Genomic DNA, 16,053 nt, shown 5'->3' on the forward strand with positions numbered 1-16,053 from the left:
TGGATGAATTGATTAATTAATTAATGTATGGATGAACAAACAAATAAATGGGTAAATTAATTGCTGAATGAATGAATGAAGAGGACAGTATCTACACAAAGGGCCATTCTTTTCCTAGTAGTGGATAGCTGTTGACTTCTGGGGCTTTTTGAGAGCAGCTAGCCTCACTGTAAAACTGTAGGAGTCATGAAAAGCTGATTAAGAGTATTTATCCACTGGGTGCACACCGGTGGAATCAACGTTGTTCCCACATCATTTAAATGAAATGACGTTGATCCACTGTGGAATAGACGTTTAATTGACATCTGTGTCGTGGGTAGAAACTAAAAAATGTGCACTTCTGTTTATTGGAATTAATAGCGGAGTAAATTCATAAAAATACAAAATGTCTGTGAAGGTTAATTCAGAAAACTGTGTCTAATGTGGGCTTGTGAGCTCATAAACTAAATGTAAGTTTGTCCCTTTCACGAAAACCAATAGCAGCTCAGTCCCTAACACAACTCAGCAAACAAGATAATTACACTCAGGCAACCTGTGGGGCACCCCAAAATGTCAGAGCCTCTCTGTAATTACATGGGATATGCAACCCACCTCCGTCTCATCCAAACCAAAGCTCGATTCAAAACTGTTGTCCTCTGTACCCTCTCTGACACACATTCACTAAAGCCGTAATGCTCGCTAATGGTTTATTAAGATGCGCAAGTAAGACAATATTCCTATGTAGCACAACATTGGCAATCACTAAAGGGAATTAACATAGTCCAATGGAGTGTTTACCCTCCAATCCACTGCTGTGACTATTACCTTATCTAAAACAGCCATCTCCCTCCAATCCCCTGCTGATTTGACATTTATTGGCCCCTCCTCCGTACGCAAAACCCTTTGGAGTCAAGCTGATTGTTGTCCCCGATGTGGCCCAGAGCCACAGTGGATTGCTGGAGGGGAAACAAGGACCTTATTTAACATTTCAGCCCCCTACTGCTTCCGTCTCAATTTCTGTCACTTCCTGAGTTCACCCCCCTACTGCTCCCATCTCAATTACTGTCACTTCCTGATTTCAGCCCCCTACTTCTTCTGTCTCAATTACTGTCACTACCTAATTTCAGCCCCCTACTGCTCCCGTCTCAATTACAGTCACTTCCTGATTTCAGCCCCCTACTGCTCCCGTCTCAATTACTGTCACTTCCTGATTTCAGCCCCCTACTGCTCCCGTCTCAATTACTGTCACTACCTAATTTCAGCCCCCTACTGCTCCCGTCTCAATTACTGTCACTTCCTGATTTCAGCCCCCTACTGCTCCCATCACAATTACTGTCACTTCCTGATTTCAGCACCTTACTACTTCCATCTGATTTACTGTCAATTGCAGTCACTTCCTGATGTTAGCCCCCTACTGCTCCCGTCTCAATTACAGTCACTTCCTGATTTCAGCCCCCTACTGCTCCCATCTCAATTACTGTCACTTCCTGATTTCAGCCCCCTACTGCTCCCGTCTCAATTACAGTCACTTCCTGATTTCAGCCCCCTACTGCTCCCATCTCAATTACTGTCACTTCCTGATTTCAATCCCCTACTGCTTCCATCTCAATTACTGTCACTTCCTGATTTCAGCCCCCTAATACTACCATCTCAATTACTGTCACTACCTGATTTCAGCCCCCTACTGCTCCCGTCTCAATTACTGTCACTTCCTGATTTCAGCCCCCTACTGCTCCCATCTCAATTACTGTCACTTCCTGATTTCACTCCCCTACTGCTCCCATCACAATTACTGTCACTTCCTGATTGCAGCCACTACGAATCCCATCTCAATTACTGTCACTTCCTGATTTCAGCCCTCTACTGCTCTACTCCCAAAATCCCCAGGGGTACCAGACATCACAGTTAGAATGTTACCAGAATTTTGTCACCCTACCAGTCTGTGTATTACAGTAAAACCATGATCCGACTCCATCCTTCTCTTTGCTCTATACAGGTACAAAAGCAAGCAAAAAACACCCTGTAGAGAAAGTAATTTAGCGTTCAAAGGAATGACACAGAGGTTGACGAATTTATGGCCAGGTTCATAGTGACCATGGAGCCGGCAGCTGTGCTCACTGTCAACGCAGGAGACACCGGCACACATGGTCAAAGGCCACCCTTGTACAGAGCACAGCCCAGCTGAGGCTCATAAAGAAACAGTCGCCTTTGTACGGGATCCTAAGGTTTTTTTACTTAACAATGCGAGCAGAAACAATAACAATCGTATGGAAAGGAGAGTAGATTAAATTAGATGAGTTTATTAGTCACATGCACGGTGGGGAAGATGTCATAGCAGGATACAGTGAAATTCTTATGCTATGTACAAGGAGAGTAGAGATTGAAAAGGAGAGTAGAGATTGAAAAGGAGAGTAGAGATTGAAAAGGAGAGTAGAGATTGAAAAGGAGAGTGGAGATTGAAAAGGAGAGTAGAGATTGAAAAGGAGAGTAGAGATTGAAAAGGAGAGTGGAGATTGAAAAGGAGAGTAGAGATTGAAAAGGAAAGTAGAGATTGAAAAGGAGAGTGGAGATTGAAAAGGAGAGTGGAGATTGAAAAGGAGAGTAGAGATTGAAAAGGAGAGTAGAGATTGAAAAGGAGAGTGGAGATTGAAAAGGAGAGTGGAGATTGAAAAGGAGAGTAGAGATTGAAAAGGAGAGTAGAGATTGAAAAGGAGAGTGGAGATTGAAAATGAGAGTAGAGATTGAAAAGGAGAGTAGAGATTGAAAAGGAGAGAGGAGATCGAAAAGGAGAGTAGAGATTTGAGCTGTTATGCTACACCTTTATTCAGTGCTAGTGTTACAGACAGGTTCCATGCTATATATATATATTTCCTTATAAAAGAAACAAAGAAATATCAAAGAAAAAAAGGGAAACAAGCTCTGCCTGTAACTGGGTCCTCCGAACACCCGCGTGTGAGACAGGTGTGATTTGAGAGTGCACAGATTCCCTTGACACGAGCTTCTGCTCAAATGAGGCTGACAGCAGGCACAGCGGTAGAGAACAAGAGGCTCCATGTGAAGAAAATGAATGAGGAAATACATCACCCAACAACTGCACTCAACGTTTTTTTTCTCCCAATAATTACAGAGGCAAAGTCAGGACCAAACCCCGTGATGGAAATGTCCCCCTCCCAGGCAAGAGATCAACGCTGTACCCTTTCCTCCCTCGCGGTTGTCTGCGTTCGTTGGCAGGCTCTGATGGGTGATGATGAAGCATCTCTCTCTCTCACACAGACCATTGCTCTCTCCTTGAAGTACCCTGGCGTCAGATGCTACTAGACCTATAAAGAGCATTACCCTCTTTATGAAAGAAAGTCACAGGGAGGTACCAAGGGCAGTGGTTCAGAGGACCAGAGCCAAGGAAGGGGCACCGGACTGTAAATTGAGTAGGACTGGCATTTTAGAAAGCACACCGACCCACAGCAACCCTCCATACATCATCCTGGAAGTAATTCATCAACAACATAAACAGCATGAAGGGACTTGATGATACCACTGTTAGTTAATGGGTCCCTAATTGGAAAACCAACTAACTGTAATAAAAAGACAAGCCATTTACTGTAGGGGTAAATACAATAGGAAAGTTCCTAATGTGTCTATGGTCTGATAATTAACATGGTCAGTATGATTAACATGGTCAGTATAATTAACATGGTCAGTATAATTAACATGGTCAGTATAATTAACATGGTCAGTATAATTAACATGGTCAGTATGATTAACATGGTCAGTATAATTAACATGGTCAGTATGATTAACATGCTCAGTATGATTAACATGGTCAGTATAATTAACATGGTCAGTATAATTAACATGGTCAGTATAATTAACATGGTCAGTATAATTAACATGGTCAGTAAAAATGTACATGGAATGTATAATGAGCATAGTCACAGTGCCCAAAGAAAAACTGATTGTAGCTTTAATGACCTACATGACCAAAAGGGAGAATGGAAAGCGCAGATGTGATTTGAAGCTAAAACTTCAGCAGATGTTCATTGAACAAAACAATGTGAAATGTGACTTCATTATATGCTCTGAATAACAGTAGGGTTGAAGAAAATCAGGCTGGATGAAGCCCTCGACCAGCCTGAGTAAGATTCTCATGAAGACAGTCAGACGTCTAGACCAGAGAGACAGTGTTATTTATAGGTTTATGCCCGAGTCGTTTAGAGAGGTATGAACCTTTGACCAAACAGTCTACAGCACCAACTGTCAAACTCTCCACAAAACACCTCCCTACAGTATGTGTGAGGTCAGCCCACGACAAAGAAATAGTTCACTGGTGTCTCACAATCTACCAAACTGACCACAGGCAGTCCCTTCAGATCAGTGTTGCTGGTATAACTCCACTGTGGATGTCCACTCACATGACATAATATCCTGGTTGCACTGTACGGTTAGTCATTAGATGACTCATCGTACAAAAGCTCTGAGATGGTGAATTCTAGAGAAATCCATTGAATATTAGAGAATAATCAGACTGTAATCTTATAGAATTCGAGAGAATCCTTAAGTATTCTTAAGAATCCTTGAGAATGTATAAAGAATCCTAGAGAACTCAAAGTCTTCTGAAATACACCAGCTATAGTACATAGACTCGTGTAAAGTACATACTCGTTATGAACAGACCTGATAAAATGTCCACAATAACCTTGCGTTTTCAGATAATAATTTGTTGAGATGGTCTATTACATTGTAACTACTATAGATCCGTCCACTAGACAACCCCGTGTGCCTCTCCATCACTGCCTCAAGGGGACAATGTCAAAAGCAGAAGAGTGATTTCCCAGAAGAGACATTGACCGAGAGTGATCAACGATGATTCATGTTGACTAAGTGCAAAGTAATGCCCTCCCAAATGGACACCAGGTTAGTAATCTGCAGTCTCTTTTCATGGTCAATCAGGGTCTGTATTCACAAAGCTTCTAAGAGTAGAAGTCCTGGCCTGGCAACAGTATTCCTTTTTAAATCATAACGAATAGAATTACATGGACAGGGTAAGACCTGATCCTAGATCAGTAATCCTACTTGGAGAGGCTTTATGAATACAGGTCCTGCTCTAATTTACAGACAGATACCATTGTAGCAAACATCCAGTAATATACAAGTATTGATTTGGCTCTCTATCCTGTCAAAAGTATTACTTAATAATAGGTGAGTTCATAATTAAGTGGCGTTTTGTGTCCTGCTACAAGATTTGAAATCCATATATCTGGTCCCTTGAAATACGGTACAGCATGAGGTACTTATTTTTGTCCATAATATCAAGATGAAAAAGATACAGCTAAAAAGAAAATGGTCATTGCTGTGAAGCAATCTTCCACACTGTGAAGATTGTGCAACATCTCTTGAGGCTCACTGTGCAATGTACCAACCATTAATCAGTTGATACGCCATGTTTACAATAGGCTATTCTGCAGGCATGCTAAAATGCTTGTATACGCTCCTGGTGCAAACACCTAACACCACCTACTCACGTTGGGGCCAACAGACACACACACACACACATGGACACACGCAAACACACACACATGGACACACGCACACACACACACACACACACACACACACACACACACACACACACACACACGGATACACAAACACACACACACACACACACACACGCACACACATACACACACACACACACAGACACACACGGATACACGCACACACACACACGCACACAGACACATAGACATAGACATAGACATAGACACAGACACACACACACACACACACACACACACACACACACACACACACACACACACACACACACACACACACACACACACACACACACACACACACACACACACACACACACACACACACACACACACACACACACACACACACACACACACACAGGCACATACACGTTTCCCCTTCCCAATGTCACAGCACTGTGGGATATCTAAGTGAATGCAGACTGGGGACTGTAACGACTGCACTCTGCACCTGCTTGTGCCATGACAACAAACTGGGCTCTTTCATGTGCAGGGAGAGCAGTCAGCACAATGGGATGTTTTACAAAGACATAAAGCGAGTGTGTGCGTGTGTGTGTGTAACACAGTACTAATCACAGGCATAATCCTGCTCTGTTTTATTAATCAATCCTTCTAGGTTCCACCTGGTGACCTCATAATATACTATATATTGAACACGACCATGTCTTGTCTATTAGCTAGCCTGTGTGAGTCCAACCATGCTAATAGACACAGATAATAACACTGTGGGACAATGGGGTCTGGCTGGGCACGGCTGGGAGAATGTATCTCATTCTATGGCTCAGACTTCATGGAAAGCTAAGTGATTTAATCCAATGTAGAATGGAACTGCTGTACTACATGGACAGCTAGGGACAAGTACACTAACTGTGTGGGTACACATACTAGTCTGTGATAGGCTATTACAGCTATTACAGCGTACGCAGTAGTGATATAATGACATATATTCAAAGGTAAACCCTTATACCTTGATGAAGACAGCTTGTCTGTCGAAACGTTGGTTAATAGGTTATTGGATTATTGCATCTGAGCTCCTAGAGTGTGAGGGTCTCCTTTTCTGTTTCAAGTGTTCTACACAGCTAGCCAGCACCTCTCCTAAACAGGTGTTCTACTCAGCTAGCCAGCACCTCTCCTAAACAGGTGTTCTACTCAGCTAGCCAGCACCTCACCTAAACAGGTGTTATACTCCGCTAGCCAGCACCTCGCCTAAACAGGTGTTCTACTCTGCTAGCCAGCACCTCTCCTAAACAGGTGTTCTACTCAGCTAGCCAGCACCTCTCCTAAACAGGTGTTCTACTCAGCTAGCCAGCACCTCACCTAAACAGGTGTTATACTCCGCTAGCCAGCACCTCGCCTAAACAGGTGTTCTACTCTGCTAGCCAGCACCTCTCCTAAACAGGTGTTCTACTCCGCTAGCCAGCACCTCTCCTAAACAGGTGTTCTACTCCGCTAGCCAGCACCTCTCCTAAACAGGTGTTCTACTCCGCTAGCCAGCACCTCGCCTAAACAGGTGTTCTACTCCGCTAGCCAGCACCTCTCCTAAACAGGTGTTCTACTCAGCTAGCCAGCACCTCTACTAAACAGGTGTTCTACTCTGTTAGCCAGCACCTCTCCTAAACAGGTGTTCTACTTAGCTAGCCAGCACCTCTCCTAAACAGGTGTTCTACTCTGTTAGTCAGCACCTCTCCTAAACAGGTGTTCTACTCTGCTAGCCAGCACCTCTCCTAAACAGGTGTTCTACTCAGCTAGCCAGCACCTCTCCTAAACAGGTGTTCTACTCGGCTAGCCAGCACCTCGCCTAAACAGGTGTTCTACTCAGCTAGCCAGCACCTCACCTAAACAGGTGTTCTACTCCGCTAGCCAGCACCTCTCCTAAACAGGTGTTTAACTCAGCTAGCCGGCACCTCTCCTAAACAGGTGTTCTACTCCGCTAGCCAGCACCTCGCCTAAACAGGTGTTCTACTCAGCTAGCCAGCACCTCACCTAAACAGGTGTTCTACTCCGCTAGCCAGCACCTCGCCTAAACAGGTGTTCTACTCAGCTAGCCAGCACCTCACCTAAACAGGTGTTCTACTCTGCCAGCCAGCACCTCTCCTAAACAGGTGTTCTACTCAGCTAGCCGGCACCTCTCCTAAACAGGTGTTCTACTCAGCTAGCCAGCACCTCTCCTAAACAGGTGTTCTACTCTGTTAGCCAGCACCTCTCATAAACAGGTGTTCTACTCAGCTAGCCAGCACCTCTCCTAAACAGGTGTTCTACTCTGTTAGCCAGCACCTCTCCTAAACAGGTGTTCTACTCTGCTAGCCAGCACCTCTCCTAAACAGGTGTTCTACTCAGCTAGCCAGCACCACTCCTAAACAGGTGTTCTACTCTGCTAGCCAGCACCTTTCCTAAACAGCTGTTCTACTCTGCTAGCCAGCACCTATCCTAAACAGGTGTTCTACTCTGCTAGCCAGCACCTCTCCTAAACAGGTGTTCTACTCTGCTAGCCAGCACCTCTCCTAAACAGGTGTTCTACTCAGCTAGCCAGCACCTCTCCTAAACAGGTATTCTACTCTGCTAGCCAGCACCTCTCCTAAACAGGTGTTCTACTCTGCTAGCCAGCACCTCTCCTAAACTGGTGGTCTACTCAGCTAGCCAGCACCTCGCCTAAACATGTGTGCGTTTCTTTTGCGTTTCTTTTGACGTTGTCCTCTGGAGATGTGTTACGGTAACGACGTTGTCCTCTGGAGATGTGTTAGGGTAACGACGTTGTCCTCTGGAGATGTGTTACGGTAACGACGGTGTCCTCTGGAGATGTGTTAGGGTAACGACGTTGTCCTCTGGAGATGTGTTACGGTAACGACGGTGTCCTCTGGAGATGTGTTACGGTAACGACGGTGTCCTCTGGAGATGTGTTACGGTAACGACGTTGTCCCCTGGAGATGTGTTACGGTAACGACGGTGTCCTCTGGAGATGTGTTGAGGTAACGACGGTGTCCTCTGGAGATGTGTTGAGGTAACGACGGTGTCCTCTGGAGATGTGTTACGGTAACGACGGTGTCCTCTGGAGATGTGTTACGGTAACGACGGTGTCCTCTGGAGATGTGTTACGGTAACGACGTTGTCCTCTGGAGATGTGTTACGGTAACGACGGTGTCCTCTGGAGATGTGTTACGGTAACGACGGGGTCCTCTGGAGATGTGTTACGGTAACGACGGTGTCCTCTGGAGATGTGTTACGGTAACGACGGTGTCCTCTGGAGATGTGTTACGGTAACGACGGTGTCCTCTGGAGATGTGTTACGGTAATGACGTTGTCCTCTGGAGATGTGTTACGGTAACGACGTTGTCCTCTGGAGATGTGTTACGGTAACGACGGTGTCCTCTGGAGATGTGTTACGGTAACGACGGTGTCCTCTGGAGATGTGTTACGGTAACGACGGTGTCCTCTGGAGATGTGTTACGGACTGGCAGTTTCTGAACTGTCATAATAAATGCTGTTTACAGAGGCCTTGGGGTGACCAGGATGCAAAGTGCACAGTAGCATATTAATCAGACTTCGAGCAAAGAACACTGAGTGGGTATCAACAGTGAAAATGTCTTACTGATCTGAAAAGAGATGATGACGAGACGACCATACAGCCTATATGACTGCTGTTGTGTGCCTACGAGGGATGGGCATCGGGTGTCAATAGCATTAGATCAAGAAAGTGGTATAGGCTATGCAAATTGAACTGCGGCAGGTAATGTTGACATGCAGAGGTCGACACCAGATGTAGGCTACCCCAGGGCCGGCTCCAGGCGGCCCTTGATCCCAAGTATTTTTATTATTTTATTTTTAACTCAGTCGTGCTTTTGAGAATAGTAGAATACCAAATTACCGACAGGGCATGAAGGTTACAGGGCATGAAGGTTACGTGCCCAGGGGCCCAGACCTCCGGGGGGCCCCCACTGATATCATTAGACACTCTCACTAAAATATCAATGGCATAATTCATGGCAAAATGTGTAGAATTTCACGCTGGCATTTCTTGTCATGAATCTTGCCCTAAAGGCAGCTCTGCAGACTGGCAACTAACTGGCACAGCCACAAAGTCATAAAATCTGATTTTAAACCTTAACCCTAACCTTAACCACACTGCCAATCCTAATGCCTAACTCTAACCTTAAATTTAGACCAAAAATATATTTTTGTGTTCATACATTTTTAAGATTTAGCCAATTTGGACTTTGCAGCTGGCCCATCCAGCAGAAATCGTTCAGTTCTGCCCACAAGCCAAGATTCATGATAATAAACGTCAACCTGCTTGAATTTCAGGAAATTTGATTTATATCTGCAAAAATGTCTCTCCACCCGATGGCAAAATGTGTAGAATTGAAATCAAATATTGCATAGGGCCACAAAAAGGCTAGATTTTGATGCAATTATACACATTTTGCCATCGAGACATTTTTGCGGGCAGAGCTGAGCGATTTCCGCTAGATGGGTCCAAGTCCAAATTGGCTAAATCTTTAAAAAATGGGCTACCCCCCTAAGTATCATGTTCAGGGTCCACTCTAAATCTGTGTAACCAATACCGCTTATACCAACACATGCAGCAAACACAGTATTGTCCAAATCACTTCTAAGAACTTGAATCATCAATGTATTGTCTCAGCGTGATTCGAGACATAAAACCTTCACAAATAATAGAGCCCTAAAACCGTTTTCAACATTGTACTATAAGAAACCCTGAATATTACAATGGGTTTCAAATAATCATTCCAATGGTTTGCCAATTACTGATGTATCTGCGTGCTGTGTTTGGTGGCGACCCACTGGGCACAGACGTCAATTTAACTTCTATTCCACGTTGGTTCAACCTAATTTCTTTGAAATGACGTGAAAACAACGTTGATTCAACCAGTGTGTGCCAATCTGGAGCGCAACAGTTAAATCACAGCCCACCAAAGCCTACAGTCTATTGGCTGAGGGAAGGCTTGTCTATCAGTTTAGGCAAAGGTATATCAAAAAGGGTGTTGTGAGGTTTTAAGTCAAGACATGGTTTTGTTTGGAGTTCTAGGCGTAACACTCGCCCACAATGATGTAACCTTTGTGGAAGAGGAAAAGTCTTCTAGATTAAATATATGCCCATTTCCATCCCTATATGTTCCTTTGGGCTATATATTCTCTCCTCCAAACCCGAGGTAATCAGATAGATGAGGAATATGTCTGTAACCTTCTCTGTAGTCTCCTACATTGTAACTAACGCGCCTTAAACGAATTTATAAACAGAGGCGCTTGCACCTTCCATCATTTACCATTCTCCTTTTTTTAAACAAATATACTTTCAGTATAACGATTTACAGAAATCGTATTTTTAATAAAATAGGTGGATGACGAGTTTGAAATGGGTCTACGGTAACCGAGAAAAGATGCATATAGAGGTGCGTAATCTCCCCTGAACAATCCACCGGTTAATAGGCATAGGCAACTCACGTATTCGCTTGAGCATACGGCAAGAATATTTATTGAGCTCTCGCTCAATGCCTGCATTGAACCGGCAGCCTGGCAAGTAAATGCGTCCCCTCAGCTCTAGCCTATTTTATACCTTTTTACTGCACAGCCGAATCTTCCCGTACAAAAAGACACCACCCTCCAAAAAATGTTTTAAAAAGTATTAAGACATAATTACTGCATAAGACATCAAAGGACTGTTCCTTACCTCGCGCACACGTGACCATCATAAAAAATACGAGATTCCAAAATATAACTCCAGTTTTAATCCTCATTTTTTTAGCTTGGAAAAAGTCCACTGGGCCACATTTAATACATCCTCTCTTGAAAAGCTTTAAGAAGTCCATCGACCTGATTCGATATCCCTCTATGTCATCTGTTATCATGTTATTCTCTTCTCAATCTCCTCCGTTTCTGAGCCGGTAGCAGTGTGTCTTCCGTGGTGGCTGGTGCGCGGTCACAGATCGAAGTGAACGGCGTTGCTGGGATGCCACAGCAACCTTGACGAGGACTCAACCATCTCACCAACAGGGGCAAAACTCTCAGCTCGATTCCTCGCGAGCTGGTAGGTTGTTTAAACTGAAGTATTTTTATCTAGTGTTTTCTGTCAAAATATCTCACCACATGAGCAGAGATAGTGACATAGCCATCAAATAAAAACAATCCTGAACCACACTAGTCAAGTGCATTCCCACGGAAATACGCTGAACGAAAATATAAACGCAACATGTAAAGTGCTGGTCCCATGTTTCATGAGCAGAAATAAAAGATCCCTGACATTTTCCATACTGCGCAAAAATATTATTCATCTCAAATAGTGTGCACAACTTTATTTATGTCCCTGTTAGTGAGCATTGTATCCTTTGTCAATATAATCCATACACCTGACATGTGGCATATCAAGAAACTGATTAAACAGCATGATCATTACACAGGTGCACCTTGTGCTGGGAACAATAAAAGGTGCTGAGGAGTATTTCTGTCTGTAATAAAGCCCTTTTGTAGGGGAAAACTCATTCTGATTGGCTTGGCCTGGCTCCCAAGTGGGTGGGCCTATGCCCTCCCAGGCCCATCTATTGCAGTGCCCCTGTGAAATCCATAGATTAGGGCCTTATGCATTTATTTCAATTGACTGATTTCCTTATATGAACTGTAATGCAGAAAAATCTTTAAAATGGTTGCATGTTGGGTTTATATTTTTGCTCAGTGTAAATACATATATCAGATCTTCTCAGTGCCGATTCTATGCTATGGTAGGCTAATCTTTAACCAATAAAATAAAAAATAAAAATCTTTAACAAAATCCTAAATCGAATGTATAGTTGTTGTTGTCATGTAGATGTACGTGTTGACAACACTTTTAATGAGAAAATGACACCAAACTTAATAATAAGTGAGTTCCGTTTGGTAAAGGAATGATGATTCAAGAAAATCTCTCCTTTCCATTGTAATGGTGGCATTCGTAGTTGAATTGTAATGGATGAATTGATGTAACCTATGTCTACTTTAACTAATTGCAGTTATTTAATCGTAATTTCGTGAAATTACCCTGGCATAAGCCATCCTCTCAAATACTGTTGACACCATTCCGATGTAAACCAGCTGCATAATTCTACCGCATTTGAATCAGAAGATACATTGCATCTGCCCGGATTCAATTTCCCTTTTCAACTCTAAAGTTGAGTTATTTCCAGGACTAAGTAGCAGTATAGAAGGCCACTCCTGCCATCTACAGGCGATGTGCCCCGTCAAATTCCCTCCTCAATGACAACACTGAATCGCTCTCTCTCTTTTCGCTCCGTTCTGTCTCTCTCTCGTTCTCCCTCCCTCCCTCCCTCCCCCCCTCCCCCCCTCCCTCCCTCCCTCCCTCCCTCACACACACACACACACACAGACACACACACACACACACACGGCCTACGTCTTTTTAAGTTCCGAAAATTTGAATATGTGTGCTATCTAGCCACTATGTGTCTGTGTTTTCACATCCAACACGCTTTACCATCTACTGTTCATTACTGGATCTTTAATGTACAAATTATACATAAACCAAAAACACATTTTGGTGTCTATTTTGCCATTATTGCGCACTATAGGCGTGTGTCTTTTTGTGTGTGTGTCTTTTTGAATCGCCCTGCATAATTACGAAGGGCTCGTGAAGTCAAACGCTTGAAGGCGCGAGGCTCTTGGAACTCTCCAAGGTGCTGAAGTCTGCATTCTAGAAATCAGTATTTCGAGCGTTTTGTTTCAGTCTTCGTGTCGCAGATAGACGTTGACTTCACACTTGCATTTTAATTAACCCAAAGCCACATGACTTACATAGAGTTGGGCTCCCGAGTGGCGCAGCGGTCTAAGGCACTGCGCATCAGTGCTGAGAGGCGTCACTACAGACCCAGGTTCGATTCCAGACTCTAGCACAACCGGCTGGGATTGGGAGTCCCGTAGGGTGGCGCACAATTGACTTGCCTAGTTATAAATAAACAAAAGAAGGAGCATCCCAGGTTTCTGCAGACAGGCTTGCTTCATCCTACAGACTAGGGCTACTTGTGTTGAGATGTATGTTCATGCCCACCCAAAATTCATAATGCACATTTTTCAAGGTCCATGCACACACATCTTGGAAATAAGCATTTTGTATTTTTTGGGGGGGGGTGGCAAGAATTGTATGACCAGACCCATCTGCAAGAAACGGATTCACCTGAGAGAGGGTGCCATAATAGAATCAAATCCGTTACATGAGAGCAGTGGCGATTTTATCATGTAAATCTTGGAGGGGAAAATAAAACTACAGCTACAGTATACATATCTCCCTGACATATTACATCATTTATGCAGCAGCATACAATACATTTTTGGATCACTTGAACAGGAAGACGAGGTGGCGGACCTTTGTGGGCAAATTTTGTCATCAAACTTTGTCATCAAAGTCTGGCATTCTAGGGCCTCCCGGGTGGCGCAGTGGTCTAGGGCACTGCATGGCAGCGCTAGCTGTGCCACCAGAGACTCTGGGTTCGCACCCAGGCTCTGTCGCAGCCGACCGGGAGGTCCGTGGGCCTAGCACAATTGGCCTAGCATCGTCCGGGTTAGGGAGGGTTTGGCCGGTAAGGATATCCTTGTCTCATCGTGCACCAGCGACTCCTGTGGCGGGCCGTGCGCAGTGTGCGCTAACCAAGGTAGGCAGGAGCATGGTGTTTCCTCCGACACATTGGTGCGGCTTGGTTGGGTTGTGTTTCGGAGGACGCATGGCTTTCGACCTTCGTCTCTCCCGAGCCCGAACAGGAGTTGTAGCGATGAGACAAGATAGTAATTACTAACAATTGGATACCACAAAATTGGGGAGAAAAGGGGTTAAAAAATACAAATAAAAATAAAAAGTCTGGCATTCTCAGGATGTATGGTGCTTTTAAAACAACGGGGGGGAAGGGAGAATCACTCACTAAAGTCAGATTTTGCAGTTCCGAGTTAACAGTTGTATTGAGCGCCACAGCCCGGTACGTTCTGAGCACCCAGCCAGGACGGGTTGTGCCGGCTCAGCGCTCCTAGTCTCCAGTACGCATCCTCGGTCCAGGATTTCCTTCGCCGGCTCTACGCACTGTATCGCCAGTGCGCCTTCACAGCCCAGTGCGTCATGTGCCAGCGCCCCGCACTTGCCGGGCTAAAGTGAGCATCCAGCCAAGACGCGTTGTGCCAGCTCTAAGCTCCAGACCTCCAGTGCATCTCCACGGTCCAGTATATCCTGCGCTGGCTCTACGCACTGTGTCCCCAGCGCGCCTTCACAGTACAGTACATCCTGTGCCTCCTCCCCGCATTCACCCTGAGGTGCGTGTCACCAGCCGGTGCCACCTGTACCGGCCCCATACATCAGGCCTCCAGTGCGCCTCCCCACTCCAGAGCTTCCGACGACAGTTCCCAGTCCAGAGCTTCCGGCGACAGTTCCCAGTCCAGAGCTTCCGGCGTCAGTTCCCAGTCCAGAGCTTCGGGCGACAGTTCCCAGTCCAGAGCTTCCGGCGACAGTTTCCAGTACAGAGCTTCCGGCGACAGTTCCCAGTCCAGAGCTTCCGGCGACAGTTCCCAGTCCAGAGCTTCCGGCGACAGTTTCCAGTCCAGAGCTTCCCAACGACAGCTCCCAGTCCAGAGCTTCCGGCGACAGTTCCCAGTCCAGAGCTTCCGGCGACAGTTCCCAGTCCAGAGCTTCCGGCGACAGTTTCCAGTCCAGAGCTTCCGGCGACAGTTTCCAGTCCAGAGCTTCCGGCTACATTTCACAGTCCGGAACCTCCTGAGACGGTCCGCAGTCTGGAACCTCCTGAGACGGTCCGCAGTCCGGAGCCGGTTCGCTATAGAGTCAGGTTTTGCTGCCAGAGTCCGCACCTTTGGGGGGGGGGGGGGGGGGTAGGGGGGTACTGTCACGCCCTGACCTTAGAGATCCTTTTTATTCTCTATTTTGGTTAGGTCAGGGTGTGACTAGGGTGGGCAATCTATGTGTTCTATTTCTTTGTTGGCCAGGTATGGTTCTCAATCAGAGGCAGCTGTCTATCGTTGTCTCTGATTGGGGATCATACTTAGGCAGCCTGTTTTCCACCTTAGTTTGTGGGGATCTTGATTTTGTTAGTTGCTGTATAGCCTGCAGAACTTTACGTTCGTTTTGTTTTTTGGTGTTCATTTTAAATAAAAGTAAGATGTTCGCCTACTACGCTGCACCTTGGTCTAATTCATCTCTAAACGAATGTAACAGTTGAATTTTCAATTTACAACTTGTTGTGTAATATTTATGTCCGATGGCTGCTGACCACCGATACGTCTTATCTATACTTTCTCTTCATTATTTCTCTTCATATGACAAGGATTAAAAATGATCTGCCCGTAGATTGTCGACTTGGTTCATGATGATGGCTGCTAGCTAAGATTTTGAAAGTGTGATGTTGACATGATCAGTCCAATCAAAGCTACTGTAGATATAACGTGATTTGACTTAATTTTACCTGCATTTTGGAGCTGCCTTAGTCAAGAAAACAAAAAAGAGACCATGTTTGTATGCAGC

The 16,053-nt window shown here is 45.0% G+C and overlaps 1 protein-coding gene across 2 annotated transcripts in view; it reads right to left on the reverse strand.

Annotated features, from left to right (window-relative positions):
* Positions 1 to 11,486, reverse strand: part of LOC139555242 (CUB and sushi domain-containing protein 3-like) — a 773,621-nt gene extending 762,135 nt beyond the window's left edge. For both annotated transcript variants that reach the window (XM_071368883.1, XM_071368882.1), the window contains exon 1: positions 11,224 to 11,486. In XM_071368883.1, coding sequence (XP_071224984.1) covers positions 11,224 to 11,401 — 178 coding nt within the window. In that variant the 5' untranslated portion in view covers positions 11,402 to 11,486. The remainder of the gene's footprint in view (positions 1 to 11,223) is intronic.
* Between the last annotated feature and the right edge of the window lie 4,567 nt (positions 11,487 to 16,053).

The sequence above is a fragment of the Salvelinus alpinus genome, chromosome 26, assembly GCF_045679555.1.
Source record: "Salvelinus alpinus chromosome 26, SLU_Salpinus.1, whole genome shotgun sequence".
Taxonomy (NCBI): Eukaryota; Metazoa; Chordata; class Actinopteri; order Salmoniformes; family Salmonidae; genus Salvelinus; species Salvelinus alpinus.